At 46.8% G+C, this 22711-nt stretch overlaps 1 protein-coding gene across 4 annotated transcripts in view; it reads right to left on the bottom strand.

The window, feature by feature from the left end:
* Window positions 1–17343: 17343 nt before the first annotated feature.
* The window catches only part of LOC142243167 (uncharacterized), a 168210-nt gene continuing 162842 nt past the window's right edge, over window positions 17344–22711 (bottom strand). For all 4 annotated transcript variants that reach the window (XM_075314800.1, XM_075314802.1, XM_075314801.1 and 1 more), the window contains one exon: window positions 17344–18170. In XM_075314800.1, coding sequence (XP_075170915.1) covers window positions 18104–18170 — 67 coding nt within the window. In that variant the 3' untranslated portion in view covers window positions 17344–18103. The remainder of the gene's footprint in view (window positions 18171–22711) is intronic.

The following is a 22711-nucleotide window of genomic DNA, read 5'->3' as shown; positions in this document are numbered from 1 at the left end:
TGACATTCTCTGTGGATTCATAATTCCCTCTACACCATGACTGGAAAATATCTCATTTTATTTGTTTTGTTATAATTTAGGGAAAAACACCATCTAGTGGGATATGTATGTATAAATATTTATATATATATGTTCTGGTGGTGGTTACCCGTGCAAAGGAAGTATGTTAATGTTAATTTGGTAATACACATTATAAATACAAGGCACTATACTCAGTATAGTAATTACTATTTCAAGTATTGACAAAATATTTATTAGATGAACTGACTAGCAAAGTGTAAGGTAGCTCTACTCATAATATTTAATCCAGCTACTTTGTTATTCGACACAGATGATAAATGAAGTTTAGAGACAAATTGTTTGTATCGAAAACCCACAACCTTTGAATTGTTTGTATATTGTATATTTGTCCAGCAAAAATTTTGAGTGAATAAATATACAAAAGGGGGGAAAGGAGGTTATCTATTATATACTCTAGTAGTATAGTAGCACTTCCCTTGTAATAGCCACTATGAAACATGTCTATTAAGCAGAAAATGGAAATATAATTGTTTTGTTCAGTATTTTTGACCATATCCATATAAAGTATAAATGCTGAGGACTATTAACTGGTTGGAGGTAATGTTGTAAGAATGATATGATGACATATTTTTAGCTTTGTTTTTACAGATGATTGGTTGCTTCTGCACTGGAAATGCTATGGCTTACACAGCACAAAATAATTAAAATTTAAACCACTCCCTTCCTACCTATATTAGTACAGAAGGCAGTGAGGATGAGGCCCTCTCTGAATGGGAAAAGCAGAACTGGGTAAGATAGTTAAAAATATAAGCGATAGATCCTTACTGAGTGTCAACTGAAATGAAAAAACTGTAGAATACGTATGAGCCTGAATAAAGGTTCTCCTGTTATTGCTCTCCTGTAGTGATGAGCGAGCATGCTTGTCACTACTCGGTACTCGCACGAGTATCGCTGTACTCGGGCTGCTCGGCGGGGACCGAGTAATCTCGCGATACTCGTGCTGTACTCGTGGTCTTCATTTCTGCATGTTGGCGCTCTTTTGAGAGCCAGCCCTCATGCAGGGATTGGCTGGCAGACCACTGCAATGCCACAGCCCTGTTAGTTGTGGAATTGCAGTGATTGGCCGGCCTGCACAGCGTGACCGAGCCTTTATATCGGCCGGCGCGCTGTGCTCTGCTCACAGCTATTCAGACAGTCAGTGTAGGGAGAGTGTCGCTGATTCAGGGAAAGCTTTGCGGCCCTTTATAGCTTTTTCAGTTGCAGGGCTGCAAACAGTGTGACCAAAAGTCCTTCTCAGGACTATTCTAGTTGTATACAGGCAGGCAGGGTATAGCCAGGTCGGAGTACAGTAGCAGAGTCCTTCTCAGGACTATTGTTGCTATATACAGGCAGGGTATAGCCAGGTCTGAATACAGGCTAGTGACCAAAAGAGTCCTTGTCAGGACTATTGTACCAGTATGCAGGCAGGCAGGCAGGCAGGGTAGTGGTGACCGTATACCAGCCTTCATCATATCTGGGGCTGGTGTACACAGTGTAAAACAGTCCAGATAGTGTCTGACTTGTCTGTAATTGTCGCTCCCCAAAAAAACCTGTTAGGTTATTATTGCGTCCGTGCTTGGTTTTTAAAACCGCACGTGTGTGCCTGTTGGTGGCAGCGTACAGGTGCACTTGTGTGCAATTTCCACACACTTTGATATAACGCACAAGTAGTGAATATACACGTCAGCAGTGCACAGCATTGCAAAATGCGCAAGGTCATTGGCAAGGAACAAGGAAGTGGACGTGATGGTGGTGCAGGCAGAGGCCGAGGTCGTGGTCAAGCTCTAATTTCGCCACAACAAAGGGTCACATCTAGTCGCTCGCACGTCCTGTCCCAAATTATTGGGGACCGCAGCAGTACACCGCTCTTGAACCAAGACCAGTGTCAACAGGTTGTTAGTTGGATAGCAGATAATGCTTCCAGTCAGATTGGCACCACCACAAACACTCTGTCTTCCTCACGGTCAAGTGTCAGTAGCCGTGATACTGCACCGCACATTTCTGAACCTGATCCTCCTTCCTACCACCAGGCTGAGTACACGTCCTCCTCGGACATTAATGATCCCACACTTGGACACTCGGAAGAGCTGTTCACGTTTCCATTCACACATTCTGGCCTCTCGCCAGCTCATATTGAAGTGGGTCATGAGGAGATCGTCTGTACAGATGGCCAAATATTTGAGCAGCCACGTTCTCACGAAGTTGGCAACGTGTCTCAACAAGTGGTGGACAATGATGAGACACAATTGTCAGCAAGTCAGGAGGAGGAGCAGGGTGCGGAAGAGGAAGACGACGTGGTGGATGATCCAGTAACTGACCCAACCTGGCAGGAGGATATGCAGAGCGAGGACAGCAGTGCACAGGGGGAGGGAGGCGTAGCATCACAACAGGCAGTAAGAAGCAGGGTGGTGGCCCCAGGCAGAAGTCAGGCAACCGTTCCCCGGAACAACACGACGACACAAGGTGCCTGTACAAATGTTAGGTCTTCCCGAGTCTGGCAGTTTTTTAAGTTGGATCCAGATGATTCAAAAAAGGCCATTTGCAACACCTGCCGTGCCAGCATCAGCAGGGGTACCAAAACTAGCAGCCTGACCACCACCAGCATGATCAGGCACATGTCAGCCAAGCACCCGACTTTGTGGGAAGTACAACAGAGTCGAGGAGCAGTGCTTGCTGATGTCACTGCTACGTCTTCGCTGGTTGTGCATGCGAGCCAATCCTCTGTCCATGCTGCCTGCGAACAAGCCTCCTCCACTCCTGAACCTGCAGTTGCCTACGCAGAAAGAACACCATCATCAAGCACGTCCTTGTCCCAGCGCAGTGTTCAGTTATCCATTCAGCAAACCTTTGAACGCAGGCGCAAATACACTGCCAACACCCCACATGCCACAGTTCTAAATGCTAACATTTCGCGACTGCTTGCGCTGGAAATGTTGCCTTTTAGGCTGGTGGAGACTGAAGCATTCCGTGACCTGATGGCGGCAGCTGTCCCACGTTACTCGGTCCCCAGCCGCCACTATTTCTCCCGGTGTGCCGTCCCCGCGTTGCATAACCACGTGTCACAAAACATCACACGTGCCCTGAACAACGCTGTTTCACCCAAGGTCCACCTAACCACAGACACGTGGACAAGTGCTTGTGGGCAAGGCCGCTACATCTCGTTGACGGCACACTGGGTTAATATTGTGGAAGCTGGGACCCAGTCTGAGCGAGTGACGGAACACGTCCTTCCCACACCAAGGTTTGCAGGCCCTACCTCAGTCAGTGTTTCACCCACACTCTACAGCTCCGGAATGTCATGCTCTTCAGCCTCCTCCTGCGCATCCTCATCCACTGTGCCCTCCACACCAGTCACAAGCTGGAAGCACTGCAGCACTGCCTCGGCGAAGCTGCAACAGGCTGTGCTGAAGCTAATCTGCATAGGTGACAAACCCCACAATGCAGAAGAGGTGTGGACAGCTCTGAAACAGCAGGCAGATCACTGGCTCACACCTCTGAACCTAAAGCCAGGAAAGGTCGTGTGTGACAATGGCCGGAACCTGGTGGCGGCTTTGAGGCGAGGCCAGCTGACACATGTTCCATGCGTGGCCCATGTGCTCAACCTCGTGGTTCAGCGGTTTATAAAGTCATACCCAGAGCTGTCTGATCTGCTGGTAAAAGTTCGCCGCCTGTCTGCACATTTTCGAAAGTCACCTACTGCTTCAGCCGGCCTTGCCGGCTTTCAGCGCCGTTTGCATCTTCCGGCTCACAGACTGGTGTGTGATGTCCCCACGCGTTGGAATTCAACTCTGCACATGTTGGTCAGGATATGTGAGCAGAAGAGGGCAGTTGTTGAGTACCTGCATCACCTAAGCCGTCGGGAAATGGGTCAAACTCCACACATAACACCTGAGGAGTGGAGATGGATGTCAGACCTATGTACCATCCTCCAAAACTTTGAGGACTCCACCAAGATGGTGAGTGGTGATGACGCCATTATTAGCGTCACCATACCGCTACTCTGCCTTCTAAAACGGTCTCTGCTGAAAAACAAACATGATGCATTGCAGGCGGAGCGCGATGAGTTGCAGCAAGAAACAGTAGTGGGTGTGGGTGATAACACACAGCCCAGCCTCGTCTCATCACAACGTGCAGTGGAGGACTATGACGAGGAGGAGGATGAAGACATGGAGCAACTCTCCGGCCAAATTGAGGATATGACATGCACACCAGTCATATCCTCGGTTCAGCGTGGCTGGCCAGAGGACAGGGTAGATGAGGAGGAGGAGGAGGAGGAGGAGGACGAGGAGGACAGCATGTTCAGTCATCTTGTTGGTCAGGCTACTGAAGTCCTGGCTGTTAAGAGTCTGGCGCACATGGCTGACTTTATGGTAAGCTGCCTGTCTCGTGACCCTCGCGTTAAGAACATCTTGGCCGACAATCATTACTGGTTGGTAACACTGTTAGACCCACGCTACAAGGAGAACTTTTTGTCTCTTATTCCCGTGGAGGAGAGGTCAACCAAAATGCAGCAGTTTCGGAAGGCCATACTCACGGAAGTAGGCAAAGCATTCCCCTCACAAAACGCTAGGGGCATAGGTCATGAATCAGTGGACAACCGAGGCGTACAGCCGAGAGAGGCACAAGTCCAATCCGCCAGAGGTAGGGGAACAGTCTTTAAGATGTGGGACAGTTTTCTCAGCCCCTCACGTACCACAGCCCCTGAGGTGCGGGGTAGTGCCACAAGAAATCCTAAGTTTGCCCAGATGCTGAAGGAGTACCTTGCAGATCGAACAACTGTACTCCGACATTCCTCTGTGCCTTACAATTATTGGGTATCCAAGCTGGACACGTGGCATGAATTGGCTCTCTACGCCTTGGAAGTCCTGGCCTGCCCTGCTGCTAGCGTTTTGTCAGAGCGTGTTTTTAGTGCCGCAGGTGGAATCATTACAGATAAACGCACCCGCCTGTCAACTGAAAATGCTGACAGGCTGACTCTGATCAAGATGAACAAGGGTTGGATTGGGCCAGACTTCACCACACCACCAGCAAATGAGAGCGGAATTTAAAGTTTGCCATGTACCTCCACTCACCCATGGGTACACACTTCTGGACTTTGGATAATCGCTGGACTGCTCCTCCTTCTCCTCATGCGCCACCATGATGATGACCGTTACAAATTGCAATACTTAGGCCTTTGTCTCAGGTATACCCCCAGTGGTAAATTTTTTCGCCCATTTTTTGCAGAATGGACATTACAACGACAGGAGACCCGCTCCTTTGCAATGGGAACAATGTTTTGAGGCCCTCATGCACGTCTCTACCCAGGGACAACGTGGAGCCTCCCAATTTTTGGCTGCCCTGCCTAAGGGCTATACTATAATACACCCACTTCCTTAAAATGGACACTTAATGTTTTGAGGCCCTCATGCACGTCTCTACCCAGGGACAACGTGGAGCCTCCCAATTTTTGGCTGCCCTGGCAAAGGGCTATACTGAAATAGACCCACTTCCTTACAATGGGCACTTCAGGTTTACAGGCCATCATGCACGTCTCTATCCAGGGACAATGTGGAGCCTCCCAATTTTTGGCTGCCCTGGCAAAGGGCTATACTGAAATAGACCCACTTCCTTACAATGGGCACTTCAGGTTTAAAGGCCATCATGCACGTCTCTATCCAGGGACAATGTGGAGCCTCCCAATTTTTGGCTGCCCTGGCACAGGGCTATACTGAAATAGACCCACTTCCTTACAATGGGCACTTCAGGTTTACAGGCCATCATGCACGTCTCTATCCAGGGGCATTGGTGAACCTCACAATTTTGGACTGCCCTGGCAAAGGAAAATACTACAAAGACTCACTTCCTCAAAATGGGCACATTAGACTCAAGAGGCCTTCATGTACGTCTCTTCTCAGGGACATCGGAGTGCCACACAATGTTTTCACGTAAAATCTTTCATGTATTAATCTCAAAAAGTAACATACACCAGCTCTATCTCACTATTGGGTATGTGCCCTTAACATTTCCGCCATGAAAAATCATTTTGGGGTCATTTTGGAAGGTTTTCTGGTGAGTCCGTAAAAATGGCGTAAAACGCGGACAAAATTGTTCACAGCTGTGACTTTTCAGTGATAAATGCTTCAAGGGGTCTTCCCCATGCTGTTGCCATCTCATTTGAGCACTCTTCTGAGACTTTTGTGACATTTTTAGGGTTTCTCCATGCTGCCGGGGGTCATTTCACAAAAATACTCGGGTCTCCCATAGGATAACATTGGGCTCGTTGCTCGGCCCGAGTACACGAGTATCTTGGGAGGCTCGGCCCGAGCTTCGAGCACCCGAGCTTTTTAGTACTCGCTCATCACTACTCTCCTGTTATTAAATAAGCCAGGTACAATGAAGATAAAGTCTAGACCTGAGCTGACAGTGATGGAGCACAAAAAGATGCTTACACAGGTGTAGTTAACAAAGAAACAATAACCGGGCCTAGAGTTGAGAGTTTTCCATCTTTCCCTGTACAGACCACCTTGGTGGCTCCTGTCACGTCTGTGACGTCTGCCACTCCTTGTGTTCTTAAATCCCTACAGGTACAAGAAATTCAACGAGGAGTGGAGATAGAGACGCAGGAAGCCCAGCTGACTGAGGTCTGTGGATACAGGGCGGTAATATTTCTCTGCCATAAGCTCTCTTCTTATTGATGGTCCAGGTAACCAATAGATTAATAAGGAATTCTCTGTGAAAAACGGATATAAGTGTGTGTCTTAAAAAAACAAGGTATGGGTGACACCAGAATTTAGTCCAGATTTACCCAGACTTGTAAGACATATGCCCAAAATTACCCAAAATAATGTAAGAAGGAAAACTGTATAGTTCATAGAAGTATACCCTGCATTGGCTCTTCCCATCTCAGAGACCGCAGATAAATTATAGTGATATACCATAAGCAGGTGTTATGCAAGTTTGTGCGTGTTCTGTGGATTTCTTCCCAGATTTGGTCAGAGGCAATCCAGTGCAGAAAATGATATGTTATTACTAGAAAAGCACATGATAGAAATTGTATATATAAAAGATAAAAGATAAAAGGGTACAAAATGCAATTTTTGTTCACAGATCCAGTAATTAGACGTGCAATTTTTAATATATAAATGATTAATTAAATATGTAATACCATGTAATAAACAGTTGGTTTCAGTTTCATTCCAGATCCTTCCAATCTGGCACACATTTTCTGAAGTTTGGGGGACTGGGTGACGGTCTGGAGGAGACCAAGTCCAACTCAGTACACCAACCTCAGTAAAAGTCCATGCATCCCACTGCAAGAGGGTATACAAAATTAAAGAAATGACATTAGGGAAGTATCGTGTACTGCTTCTCTTTCTATATGTTGTTCTCCTCTTAGGAACAAACAGTGGGACAATAAATTTGTAATGATATTAATGATATCATGTCTTGTTTTGTAACCCCCATACCCAATCAAATGTTAAAAGTTAGTTTTGAAATAAGGGGTTATACCCCAAACCAAAATCCGTATTGTACCAGACCTCCTTGTATATCCCTACAAAGATACATACATGAAACAAACTGGACCAGAGCCTATAGATTCGAACATGGTGACACTGATACCTGTGCAAATCGCAGTGCAATACACATGAGTGAAGAAGTTGAAGAAGGGCAGTTGGATGATGGAGCAGCAGATATGTCAATAGCTAATGGTTCAATTTTATAGAGTAGTTACCACTGACTTAGAAGATTCTTGGTGTTTGTATGATGAGACCTTGCGATTTGTATCAGTAGTAATGGCGTTACTAAGTGAATATCAGTTTGAACTTCCAAAAGGTATTTACATTGTTTGTGGGAAAAAAAAGCTTGTAGAGGATTCCAAAGGGAGCGGAGGGAACCTGTACATTGGCTAGATTGGAACCTGCAACATGGGTATGGAGTGAGAATGATTTCCCATACAAAAACATTCCTCAACACATGCTTGCAAAACGTGATACTGACACAAAATCTAGCAAACAGACACAGAAGCATTTGTTTAGTACACCATGGTACATGCAGGCAGGAATGGTACTGACAGGTCCATTAGGAGTAATATTGGGGAACATGAGAAATGCCCAAATGATTCAAGAACTAGGAGATATTTTTGATAATGTGACTGATCTATTGTTTGATGCTATAAATATAGAATCAGCCTACACAAAACAGCTCATCATCATTACCAATCAACATTCTATGGTACTTGATTATCTCACTGCTTCTAGTGGAGGTTTCTGTCAGGTGGTGGCACCTTCATGTTGTCACTTCATAAATCCTGAGGGACTGATGCAGGTTACACATGATATAAACCGAGCAGAAAGACTTAAGAAGGGATTTAAGGAAGCCAATGCATTAGGTGAACTACCCTTCCCTGAATTTTCCTGGTTAAACCCACTGAATTTATTCAAAAGGTGTGGGTGGATGGATCACAGGGATAATACATTATGTCATTCAAGGAGCGTTTATAATATTAGTAATTGCAGTATTGGTAAAATTATTTGTAATGCTTGTAAAGAAAATTCTAGGAGCTAATTGTAGCTGTTTTTCAGGAACATGCAAACCCCAAAAGAGAGAAGCTATTGATACTGAATCCCTCCAAACTCAAGTAATGATGACCATAACAACCACAAAGAGATGCAGATGTATGATATGTGACAAAGATACCCTGGCGGACTTAACCGACTGTGCCTACTGTGGAAGTCCTATGGAATCGTTTGACCACAAGATGCAAGGACATCAGCATGAAAAGAACTTTAATAGAACTTTAATATTGTGTAAAACACCATAAAGTGTGTGATATATAAACACACTACAAGGACTATACAAACATATACCCCATTTATATAATGAATAAACTGATAAAACATACATATATGATATATACATATATAGCCTTAAGTATATGTTCCCCTCTAGGAACAGTAGATAGGATGGGTATAGGGACATGTAGGCCGATCCCACAGAGCACGTTTGAATGGCAGGGCCCCATGATGCGCGTAGGGAAAGCCTAGTGTATTGTGAAAGTAGGACAAGTCTCTGCGGTCTACCCTATAGGAAGGGACAGATGAGATAGAACATAATTAATCAAAAGAGGGGAATTGTTAGAGAAGCCATTTTGTCTCCTTGATAGTTACTAGTTACTCCTCGATAGTTAGACTTCTTCTAATATAGTTATGAAATCAGTTACACAATCCGTTATGTAATCTTACTGAATGAGTAATTGATGTTCTATTCCACATCTGCTATTCTTTTATTGTTTATACGGTCATCTTGACCTGGAGCTTGTTTTTATAGTTTTAATCAGTTTTTATAGTTTTAATCACATCTCTTGAAACACTTTTTATTACATATCCCTTTGGCATTGAAACATTAATCCTTTCCTTATGTGATGATATCATGCTTGTGTTCCAAATGACTATATTTGGTAAAATCTAAAGTTATGTAACTATATCACATGTCTCATATTGCGTAATCAGCTTGAAAAGTATAAAGAAACCTTCAGATCCAATAAAGGGGCAGAGCTAATTTGAACCACTATAGACTTCTGTCTTTATGGTGTTTTTAAGCTTGCTCTCACAACCGGCCGACGTCCCAGCTACCTGAGAGGAAACAAAAGCCCGGCTTTAACAGTTACATTAAGTGACGTATACTGCATTCAGTAATGGTCACTTTATTATGTTGGCAGGATACTACATACAAAAACCGGCCAGGGACATAGGAAGCAGCTGGGATCAGCTAGATGAGTATTAGGCTATGTGCACACGTTGTGTACTGGCCCTGCAGAAATTTCTGCAGCGATTTGAACAGCACATGTGCGCTTCAAATCGCTGCAGAAAGAAAAGCCGATTTCATGCGCTCTGCATGTTGCCCCTCCCAGAGACAGAGCAGGGACTTCATGCAGAGCGCACGAAAGAAGTGACATGTCGCTCTAATACGCCACGTACGCACATCTCCTGCACAATCTACATAGATTGTGCTGGGGAAGCAGGATGCATGCAGTTACGCTGCGGTGCAGATCGCAGCGTAACTACATGCAATTACGCAACGTGCGCACATAGCCTTACTCACTTTACTTTGCATAATTCTGAGAAAGAAATTTAAAGGTTGAAATAACCACTTAATTTACTGCATGCTGAAAAATAGTGACAGCAGCGCACAGAGTTGACAAGCCTCTCCTTCTGCTGCCTCCCAAAGCTCTGATGGGTGAAGTACCGTATATAAAACTGCTATAGCCATCAATAAGCAGAGGACCGGGCAATGAGATTGTGTACATCATGTTGATCACAGAACAACACTGCTCCAGACCGTGAACAGAGGGGAATGACGGCAGCTGAGAATTCAGTTCCTGGCCTTCTTTGCTAATAGATATAAATTCGTATGTGTAGTTTTATTTGCTATAATACAATTATTTCAATACATTTTTAAAAGTTTGGGCAACCTATCTAAGAAAAGGAAAGTTGTCAAAACTTAAAATAGAATTCCAGTGCAAAGCTGAGTGCTTATATGCATGGAGAGGTTGGCAGATTTCTAAGCTGTATCGGCATTAAAGTTTTTATGCACAAAATGGGGTCCAATCATCAAGGCTTTTTAGCCAGAAAACTGGTATAAAAGCTGCAAAAATGTTGAACAAAAAAAAGTTGCACAAATCTGTTTTGACTTGGCATTTTCAGGCCACGTTGAATCAGCTCCACAGAAATGGGTGGGGTGGACCTGGGGTGCAACGGAGGCATGGCCACAACCAGTCGAATTGTTTTGTAGGCCAGCAATGCTACTCCACTGCAGTAGCATTTCTGGCGTGGTGCGCAAAAGTACATGCCACTCTGCAGAGGTGCCAAACTCACTGAATGATATGTGAACATGAGCTATGCCAGTCTTGATGATTAGGTCCCAATCTCTTTTAGTTGCCACCACCCTTTTTCTTTTTGGGTTGCATGCATCAGGTAGTGAGTGGCTTCCAAATGGAAGTTGCCTGAAGAATGGACCAGTCACTTCTGTAACAAGTTCACATCTTTACAAACATTATATGGTTAAAAGACGGTCAAAAGACAATATGTAAGCACAGAAATTAGAGAATACAGGTTTTCTCTATTTCACTCGCTCTACTATGGAACAGAAAAAAGAAGAAGGGAATTTTGTTACTTACCGTAAATTCCTTTTCTTCTAGCTCTTATTGGGAGACCCAGACGATTGGGGTATAGCTACTGCCCTCTGGAGGCCACACAAAGCACTACATTAAAAGTGCAAGGCCCCTCCCCCTCTGGCTATACCCCCCCGTGGTATCACGGGTTCTCCAGTTTTAGTGCCAAAGCAAGAAGGAGGAAGCCAATAACTGGTTTAAACAAATTAACTCCGAGTAACATCGGAGAACTGAAAAACCGTTCAACATGAACAACATGTGTACCCGCAAACAACAAAAAAAAAAAAAAAACATCCCGAAGGACAACAGGGCGGGTGCTGGGTCTCCCAATAAGAGCTAGAAGAAAAGGAATTTACGGTAAGTAACAAAATTCCCTTCTTCTTCAGCGCTCTATTGGGAGACCCAGACGATTGGGACGTCCAAAAGCTGTCCCTGGGTGGGTAAAGAAATACCTCATGTTAGAGCTGCAAAACAGCTCTCCCCTACGGGGGTGTCACTGCCGCCTGCAGGACTCTTCTACCTAAGCTGGCATCCGCCGAAGCATAGGTATGCACCTGATAATGCTTGGTGAAAGCGTGCAGACTGGACCAGGTAACTGCCTGGCACACCTGTTGAGCCGAAGCCTGGTGACGTAATGCCCAAGACGCACCCACGGCTCTGGTTGAGTGGGCTTTTAGCCCTGAAGAAAACCGGAAGCCCCGCAGAACAGTAGGCCTCTAGAATTGGTTCTTTGATCCATCGAGCCAGGGTGGCTTTAGAAGCCTGCAACCCCTTGCGCGGACCAGCGACAAGGACAAAAAGTGCATCGGCACGGCGCATGGGCGCCGTGCGGGAAATGTAGATTCTGAGTGCTCTCACCAGATCTAGCAAACGTAAGTCCTTTTCATACCGGTGAACCGGATGAGGACAAAAAGAAGGCAAGGATATATCCTGATTAAGATGAAAAGAGGATACGACCTTAGGGAGAAACTCCGGAATAGGGCGCAGCACTACCTTGTCCTGGTGGAACACCAGGAAGGGAGCCTTGGATGACAGAGCTGCCAGCTCAGACACTCGCCGAAGCGATGTGATCGCAACAAGAAACGCCACTTTCTGTGACAGCCGAGAAAAGGAAACTTCCTTTAGAGGCTCGAAGGGCGGCTTCTGGAGAGTAACTAGTACCCTGTTCAGATCCCATGGATCTAACGGCCGCTTGTACGGGGGCACAATATGACAGACCCCCTGCAGGAACGTGCGCACCTTAGAAAGACGTGCTAGACGCTTCTGAAAAAAACACGGAGAGTGCCGAAACTTGCCCTTTAAGGGAGCTGAGCGACAAGCCCTTTTCTAACCCCGATTGCAGGAAGGAAAGAAACTTGGGCAATGCAAATGGCCAGGGAGACACTCCCTGAGCAGAGCACCAGGATAAGAAAATCTTCCACGTTCTGTGGTAGATCTTAGCCGAATTCGACTTTCTAGCTTGTCTCATTGTGGCAACGACTCCTTGAGACAATCCTGCAGATGCTACGATCCAGGACTCAATGGCCACACAGTCAGGTTCAGGGCCGCAGAATTCTGATAGAAAAACGGCCCTTGGGACAGTAAGTCTGGTCGGTCTGGCAGTGACCACGGTCGACCGATCGAGAGATGCCACAGATCCGGATACCACGACCTCCTCGGCCAGTCTGGAGCGAAGAGTATGACGCGGCTGCACTCGGATCTGATCTTGCGTAGCACTCTGGGCAAGAGCGCCAGAGGCGGAAACACGTATGGGAGCTGAAACTGCGACCAATCTTGAACCAAGGCGTCTGCCGCCAGAGCTCTTTGATCGCGCGACCTCGCCATAAATGCCGGGACCTTGTTGTTGTGCCGGGATGCCATTAGGTCGACGTCCGGCACTCCCCAGCGGCGACAGATTTCCTGAAACACGTCCGGGTGAAGGGACCATTCCCCTGCGACCATGCCCTGGCGACTGAGGAAGTCTGCTTCCCAGTTTTCTACGCCTGGGATGTGAACCGCGGAGATGGTGGATGCTCTGTCCTCCACCCACATTAGAATGCGCCGGACTTCTTGGAAGGCTTGCCGACTGCGCGTCCCTCCTTGGTGGTTGATGTATGCCACCACTGTGGAGTTGTCCGATTGGATTCGGATCTGCTTTCCTTCCAGCCACTGTTGGAAAGCCAGAAGAGCAAGATACACTGCCCTGATCTTCCAGAACATTGATCTGAAGGGTGGACTCCTGCGGAGTCCACGTCCCCTGAGCCCTGTGGTGGAGAAAAACTGCTCCCCACCCTGACAGACTCGCATCTGTCGTGACTACTGCCCAGGATGGGGGCAGGAAGGATCTTCCCTGAGACAATGAAGTGGGAAGGAGCCACCATTGCAGAGAGTCCTCGGCCGTCAGGGAAAGGGAGACTTCCCGTCCAGGGAGGTTGACTGCCCATCCCATTGGCGGAGAATGTCCCATTGCCGTTGGCGCAGATGAAACTGCGCAAAGAGAACTGCCTCGATGGCTGCCACCATCTTCCTTAGGAAGTGCATGAGGCGCCTTAAGGGGTGCGACTGGCCTTGAAGGAGAGACTGCACCTCTGTCTGCAGTGAACGCTGCTGGTTCAGCGGAAGCTTAACTATGGCTGATAGAGTATGAAACTCCATGCCGAGATACGTTAGTGATTGAGTCGGAGACAGATTTGACCTTGCCAAATTGATGATCCACCCGAAAGTCTGGAGAGTCTCCAGCGTAACATTCAGGCTGCGTTGGCATGCCTCGCGGGAGGGTGCTTTGACGAGTAGATCGTCCAAGTACGAGATCACCGGGTGTCCCTGAGAGTGCAAGACTGCTACCACTGCTGCCATGACCTTGGTGAACACCCGTGGGGGTGTCGCCAGACTGAATGGCAGAGCTACGAACTGAAGATGTTCGTCTCCTATCACAAAATGTAGAAGACGTTGGTGCTCCGTAGCAATTGGCACGTGGAGATAGGCATCTTTGCTGTCTGTTGAGGCAAGGAAGTTTCCTCAAAACATTGAGGCAATGACGGATCGGAGGGATCCCATCCGGAACAGCCTGGCGTTCGCATGCTCGTTGAGCAGTTTCAGAACCAGAACAGGACGGAGGGAACCGTCCATTTTTGGAGCCACAAAGAGATTGGAGTACAAACCCTCGCCCTCGTTCCTGAGGGGGGACAGGGATCACCACTCCTTCTGCTCTTAGAGCGTCCACCACCTGCAGCAGGGCATCTGCTCGGTGGAGAGGTGGGGCCATTCTGAAGAATGGAGTCGGAGGACGAGAACAGAACACTGTCCTGTGCACGTGAGCACAAAGTCCGTCACCCACCGGTCTGTGCCTGTGGCAGCTAAATGTCGCCAAAGGCGTGGGAGTCTGCCATCAACCGCGGATGCGGAGAGAGAGAGAGAGCTGAGAGTCCTGAGGAGACCGCCTTAGTAGCGGTTCCTCCGACTGCCTTCCTTGGGCGAGATTGAGCCCGGCCGGAATCTGCGCCCGTCTGAGGTTTTGTAGCCCCTTTGCACGAGGACAATTGGGACCTGCCGGAGCTTGGGAAGGACCGAAACCTCGACTGTACTTTTAGGACAGTATTAACAGGGTAAGCCGCAGTGCAGACATTGCGGGGTTACGGACGCTGCTCAAGGTCAGCTGCGCAAGAACAGCTGAAAAGGTTAGGTTGCCAATACGGCTGTGGATGCCGGAGCAACCGACACGCCGATAGCCTCCTAGACAGATTTCAACCAGAGTCCCTCTGTCTGTGAATGGCATCTTTAAGTGATGCCCCATCTCCAGTGCAACTATGTCTCTAGATGCAAGCCTGGCGATTGGATAATCCACCTTTGGACCCTGGGTCCAGCGCTTGACCACGTCAGGGGGAAAGGGATAACGTGTATCCTAAAAACGTTTGGAGAAGACGCTTATCTGGTAAGCGTGGTATTCCTGGACTGCTTCTCTGAAGTCAGCGTGGCCAGAAAAATACTCAATATCTGCGTGAGATACTGAAAAGGAACTTCTCCTGTTCGTCTCCTATCTCCACTGGGGGAGCTGAGGGAGAAAGATCCAACCTTCCAGTGATGGACGGTATAGGATCCTTCCGTATGGCGTTACCACCCGGTGTATCCGGATTGAGAGCGATGTCAGTATCAAAACCCTGAAGAGCTGCCTTTTGGTCCAGTAGATTGCCCATGGGTGCAAGTCTCTATATTATGACTACTCCGTCCCTGTCCATGGACAGGGTTGACAGGAGGTTTCTTTGGCCACAACTAGTAGAGCCCCGGCAGACGAAGTGCTAGAGACCCCTGCAGACGACGTGCTACAGGGGAGCATGCACACAATGGGACGGTGTCATGAACAGCATCCCATGTAGTAAAAACAGCACTGAAATCTGTGTTGCTTTTTTGCCGCTGCCGACTAGCTATCTAGAAGTATATAGCCAAGATTGGTGACCGTACATTGCAATGTATAGCATACAGGCATAAAGTACAAAAGACCACTGCAGCACAAGCAATGCAAGCAGCATAGAAGCCTGTGCCCTGGCACCCCTGCTCTTCTGCTGCTGTATACTAGTCATCTAGGGGAATATAGCCCAGAAGAGTGACCCTACAGTGCAATGTATAGCATACAAGCACAAGTACACATGAACCCTGCAGGACATGCAATACAAGCAGCATAGAAGCCTGTGCCCTGGCACCTCTGCTCTTCTGCTGCTGTAGACTAGTCATCTAGGGGAATATAGCCCAGAAGAGTGACCATACAGTGCGATGTATAGCATACAAGCACAAGTACAAATGCCCACTGCAGCCCATGCAATACAAGCAGCCTGGAAAAAAAAACCTGTGCCCCAGCACCCTTGGTTTTCTGCTGCTGTAGTCTAGCCATTCCAGGAGAATATAGCTAAGACTAGCGACTGTACAGTGCAATGTATAGCATATCAGCATAAACACAAATGAACACCTCAGTCGTGCAAAACAAGCAGCCTAGAAAGCCTGTGCCTTAGCACACCTGCTTTCCTGCTGCTGATGTGTCGCTTGCAGTTAAAAACAACACATGTATACACTGCAGTTATATTGTGTTCAGCACTATGTGTGCCTCTTACCGCCCGCCTATAAGCGGGTGTATGACCGCCACCGTCCTGCCTTGGTACTGAAAGTCCGATCTCGGTGCAGTAATGGCTGCCGGCTTCTTCCCCAGCTCGTGTGAGGAGGGGCGGGCCGTGGGCGTGCCCCCAAGGCAGAGCGGGAATCCGGCGTCCGACAGTGTGCAGTGAGAGGGCTGGAGCATGTAAAAAGGCTCCAGCCCTCGGCGCTGCTGATTGCTCAGCGCCTGTCCCCTTCCCTGAGTGACAGGGAGGGGGCGGGAACGAAGCGGCACTAGGCCGCAGAAGCCGGGGACTGGAGTTATAAGCGCCGCCGCCGTAAAAGCGCGGTCGGCGCCCAGTCCCCGGCGAACTACAAGTCCCAGCCGCGCCGCCGCTCCCGGAGCGTCCGGCGCGGTAGTTCCCCAAAAACACAAAGTCACTCAGCAAAGCTGCAGTGACTGTAACCCATTACTGTCCCCGGCGCACTAGCACACCCAGCAAGTCTGGAGTGTGCTGTGCCTGTGTGTACGGGGACACAGAGTACCTGTATGATGCAGGGCCATGTCCCTGAACGGTACTCCAGCTCCGTATCCAGCAGGTTCAAATGGGTCTGTGGATGGAGCCCGGCGTCAGAGCTTTGAGGCCGGCAGGATCCCACTTCCTCAGAGCCCCTCAGGGGGATGTGGAAGGAAAGCAGCATGTGGGCTCCAGCCTCCGTACCAGCAATAGGTACCTCAACCTTACAACACCATCCAGGGGTGAGAAGGGAGCATGCTGGGGACACTATATGTGTCCTCTTTTCTTCCATCCGAAATAGTCAGCAGCTACTGCTGACTAAAATCTGTGGAGCTATGCGTGGATGTCTGACCTCCTTCGCACACAAAGCTAAAACTGGAGAACCCGTGATACCACGGGGGGGTATAGCCAGAGGGGGAGGGGCCTTGCACTTTTAATGTAGTGCTTTGTGTGGCCTCCAGAGGGCAGTAGCTATACCCCAATCGTCTGGGTCTCCCAATAGAGCGCTGAAGAAAAATCACAAAAGACATCAAGGAACTCATGTCACATTGCTGTAATGGAAATATTTTATTAAATCCAGTTTAGATACATCTGGTTCTATAAAAATATTGTTTGGATGCCTTTAAATTACAGAAAAATTATACATAAAAGCTGCTTGGAAACGGATTCTTTACTTATCACAAATACAAGAACAGGGGTATCTTGGCATGGAATGAACATTTGTTCATTAATTGCAGAGCCTAAACAGATTACAACAGCAAAATGGATGAAATGTTGCTAGTTCTACGCTGAACTAGACATATGGTGCCAGAACATTACTTATTTTGCAGATTTTCTCCATGGATTTTGATCCTTTGCAATGTATAAGGCAAAATCTGGTGAAAATTCCATTCAAGATCCATATGTGCAGCTTTTTCTGCGGTTCTGCTTCAAAATCCCAATGTGTGGATACACCCTAAAAGCAGGGTAAAAAAAACTGTAAGGGAAATGAATGACTGATCTATCAGGTTTAGGCTGGGGTTACACGGTAACTATCGCAGTGCAAAACAAGTGAATGGGTTCGCATTGGGAGCCTGATGATACTGTGACAAGTCGTAGAAAAAAATCCAACTGTGTACTTTTTTTGCAACTTGCTCGTCGCGGTTGCAATGCGACCCTTCACTTGTATTGCGATGTGATAGAACAACAACACCGGGCAATCTTAGGCACCGTGACATGCTTCGTGGCCAAAGTCACAGTGTAGCCCCAGCTTTATGTTTACTGCAAGCTTGATAAAGAGTAAAAAAGGAAGCACGTTGGGGAGGACAGGCTTTTACAGAACCCTTTCTTGGTCTTCTGACAGCATCTTTACAGCCCATTCACACAGGTCCGCTGGAATCCTGCATGAAATAAAGAAAATGTTACAACTGTTTAGATGTAATTTTTTTTCCTTAACAGAAGTAATTGGAGATTTATCCATAGTGTCAAAAGATACTTATGTAAAATAGTTGGCACAAATTGTGCAAAACTGGCGTTTGCATCAAATACACTGTATGGCCAATCTATGAGGACAGCCATCTTATTTATGGAGTGCAGATGTTTCAGCCAAAACCACTGCAGACAGTTGAATAAAATCAAGCACATTATGAAATCCTCATGAACAATTACTGGGTACAGTATGGATCGTATGAAAGAGCTCAGTGAGTTAGTGACCTATCATGTACATAGATCGCTAAGAGAGCAACATCAGCTTTTAACTGCAGTGACAGGATATAGCTCAGATTGCTGCAGTTTAACCACTTAAAAGTGGCTGTCAATCGCTGACCGTAACATTTAAAAGACGCCATTGCTCTACTCAGCCCCCAGCAACAAGACTGCAGGGTTGGGTTACTGTGGCAGTCCTCCTGTGAAGCTCAACTATAGGCTGGTGTCAGACAAGGGTATTAAAAATCGTCTGAGTTTCATCCATATTGTCATCTGTATGACGTGTGTCATCCATTTTTGTACAACAAAATAGGTGATGAAATACAGTTTCTTAGAACAATAATGTGAATGTATCCATAATATCAGATGCCACATCAATGACTTGTTTTTTGAATACTCATAAGACTTGTAGAAGCTTCTCTCATCCAATGCGAGAAGAGTGCATGTGTGATATTTTTGCAATCAAGTGTCTGTGTGAAAAAACAAAAAACCTGTCATCTGTACATCCATAATTATTTCTAATTATTTTGTAAAGTCAGATTTAGAGACATCAATCAAGAGAAAATGGGTGTGTTAATAAGGAGACACTGACTCGTCAGCACTGCAGCACCGCCATGATGATTAAAGAGCAATGCATGGGGGTTTTCTGACATCAATTTCTCTAAAGCCGAAAACACACTTCCGCATAAAAAACGTACGTGTGACATGGTCCGTTTTTCGGGTCAGTGTTCCTTTTTTTGGGCGTTTCTCCGGTATGTATGACATCCGTGTGATGGCGTATGCTATCCGTGTGTGCGTGTGGAATGTCGGTGTATGTGTACGTGAAATGTCTGTGTGAAATGTCCGTGTGTGTGGTAAAGTGTCGTTTGATACATACCCGCTGACAGCAGACAGAGTTGCACAATGAGAATGAACTCGGGTGAACTTCACCCGACTTCATCCTCATACCGCGGCTCTGTCTGTGTCACGTACTGATTAGTGGTCACCCGTGAAGGACTCACCGGTGACCGCTAATCCCCTGAGTGACTGAAGTGAGCAGCCCGCTTAGCGCTGCCGTCACTCAGGTTACCCGCAGCTAGCTGGATCCTCCACCCGAGACCGCAACTCACCTGTGACTTCATCGCTGTCACTTGAGCGACTTGCTGTCACAGTTGGAGGATCCAGCGGTGGCCGCGAGTAACCTGAGTGACAGCTCAGCTGATCGCGCTACTCACCTCAGTTGCTGCGTGGAGGTGACAGGAGCGGCGGTGTTCTTCTGCAGCTCCTGTCACCATCATGTAGCAGAGCGGGACCTCCGTGGATTACGCCGGACATGGATGGGTATTTTGGGCATAATAAATTGGTGAACGAGGGAATTTGTTATTGTTTTTTATTTCAAATAAAGGATTTTTTTCACGGTGTGTGTTTATTTACTTTAACTTGCAGGTTAATCATTGGGGTTGTCTCATAGATGCCTGCAATGATTAATCTTGGGGTTATTGGCAGCTATGGGCTTCCAATAACTCCTTATTACCCCGATTGCCAACGCACCAGGGCAAATCAGGAAGAGCCGGGTAGAGTCCCAGAACTGTCGCATCTATTGTATGCGGCTATTCCGGGCGGCTGCTGGCTGATATTGTTAGGCTGGGGGGCTCCCCATAATGTGGGGCTCCCCATCCTGAGAATACCAGCCTTCAGCTGTATGGCTTTATCTTGGCTAGTTTCAAAATTGGGGGGGGACCGCACGCCGTTTTTTTAAATTAATTATTTATTTCACTGCACAGTATAGACCCGCCCACCAGCAGCTGTGATTGGGTGCAGTGAGACAGCTGTCACTCAACGTGGGGGCGTGTGTAACTGCAACCAATCATAGGCGCCTGTGGGCGGGGGAAGCAGGGAATACGAGATTGATTAATGAGCGACCGGCATTTTCAAATGAATTGAAGCCGCGTATTTTCGGCACAGCTGTTCCTCGCCGCGCTGGTGATCGGGGATTGGCAAGTATGAGCCGGGGGAAGAAAAAGACCGAGCGCCAATGTAAGTATGACTGAGAACAGCAGAAAAAAAGGTAAGCAGACTGACTTTAATAAATAAAAAAAAAAAAAATAGATCGCTCGTTTAAAAACGCACATGGACGAAACGTGCTGAACACGGACATACTCTGTGCGCGGTCCGTGCAGGCATGGACCCATAGACTATAGCGGGTCCGTGCCTGCGTGCTGCCGGCCAAAAACGGACATGTCGTCCGTGTAGAAAACCGCACACACATACTTACCACATGGACACATGTTCCATGTGATTTTACGTGTGTGTGCCATCTACCATAGAGTAACAATGGTGTCCGTGTCTCCGGTACGTGCAAAAACGTACCAAACACGTACCGGAGGCACGGATGTGTGTTGCGGGCCTAAGAGTGAAGGATTTTGGATCTGTAAAATGTGCCTATCAGCCATATATTTTACCAAGCATTTGAAACACATTAAGCTTACATTGAAGGCAGACAAATAGATCGTACTAATAATTTTTGCTCCAAAATAGTTTATATCTTTAATAGATAAGTTGTATTTTATGGGAACCTGTCAGTTGATACATAGTGTTTAAACCAGGGACAGGCAGAATTAGAGCCTGGCTGTATGATTGCAGGCGTGTATATTTTTCTCTGAAATGCTACAGCATAGTTTAGAAAGACATATCAATCACCTATAGCATCGCGGGTAGAATATGACCCAGTTGCAGTGCTGGACTAGTTACAATTAATCCTATGGTCTGCGGCGAGCTTCTCTCCGTACTGCTCTAGGTGATTGTCAGGTCTCATCCTACCGTATGTACACGTATGAAGGCCCTGTACACACACAGTGGTTTTACCGCAATTTTGCTGCATGAATAGCTGCAGAAAATGTTCATAACCTTGCTGCAGTCCTTCCCCAGCAAACCCTATGGTAGAAAAAAAATGCACACTGCAGTTTTTTTCCCCTTCAGGTTTTGCTGCATGTTTTATGCAGCAAAAAGAATTGCATGTCACTTCTTTTCTGCAGGTACCTGCAGTTTTTGCCATAGATAATGATCAAAAGCCGCAGGGAACAACCCGCGGAAAAACCGCGGCAATACTGTGGTAAAACCGCATGCGGTTTTCTGCAGTTTTTTACCGCAGGTGCGGTAATCTTTCAGAGGGTCCGGAATTTTCTTTAGAAATTCCATTCTCTAGTTCGCACAAGGTCTGAGAGAGGCCTGTAAGCCACCTTGAGTGGTGCAGAGAGAAGCTGGCCAGGGGTTCGCCTGGACTAATCACATTATTGAATATGGTCACTGGTCAGATATTTAAAGTATGGGCCCAATTCATTAGGACTGCCACTTCATATGCCAAAAGTCACAATTTTTTGTGCAATGTCATGTTCTGCAATTTTTTTCCCCCAACATTTCAATATGGTTATGATAGTATTCTGATGAATTGCCCAATGTGTTCTCTGAAAAAAACAGATCCTTTAAGAGAAAAACATACCTGGTTACAATCATGAAGTCAACGGTTTGGGCAACATGAAACGACTAACAGGTTTCTTTAAACATGATAAATATAGATTGAATTTTCAATAAACATTATAAAGTATGAACGTGCGCGCGTGCGCACGTACGTACACACACAGATATCATACAGCTCTGGGGACCTGGGAAGCAGTGGAATGCGAAGACCTGTGGTGGAATGCATCGAGGACCTGTGGTGGAATGCAGTATGGTATCACTGTATGTTTGTATGATGTTACTGTGATCTGATGTGGGTCTGTCAGTTCTGGCCAAAAGCAGGGGAGAACCGCTGTGGGGCAAACAAGGTCCTGCTGGGAGCGCCAACTGTGGATCACAGGAGGACCTGGGAGCGACACAGCTGTTGGGGGTCTGGTAAGAATGATTCTCCTTGGGGGTGTCTGCCTTTTTGGGGAGGGTAAACTTACCCCCAACCAATGTTTCCCCAAAAATAAGTCCTACCCCAAAAATAAGCCCAAGCGTATTTGTGGGGGCAAAATTTAATATAAGACAGTGTCTTATTTTTGGGGAAACAGGGTATATATTATTATTAAGCTATTTTCTATTTGTTTTTCTATGACTGTTTGAAAATAAAGAATAATAATCTAGCAAGTTAAAGAGGTTGTCTCAAGTTTGGAGGATATCCCCCATCCAGTGGATCGTAGATAGTTTTCCAAAGGTTAGTGGAGCGACCCCTGAGATCCCTACTGATTTCGAGCTCTGAAAACTCCCACATGAATGG

This window comes from Anomaloglossus baeobatrachus, chromosome 6 (assembly GCF_048569485.1).
Source record: "Anomaloglossus baeobatrachus isolate aAnoBae1 chromosome 6, aAnoBae1.hap1, whole genome shotgun sequence".
In the NCBI taxonomy this organism is placed as follows: domain Eukaryota; kingdom Metazoa; phylum Chordata; class Amphibia; order Anura; family Aromobatidae; genus Anomaloglossus; species Anomaloglossus baeobatrachus.
Note: the sequence above shows the minus strand (reverse complement) of the source record. Positions and strands in the feature narration are given on the sequence as shown.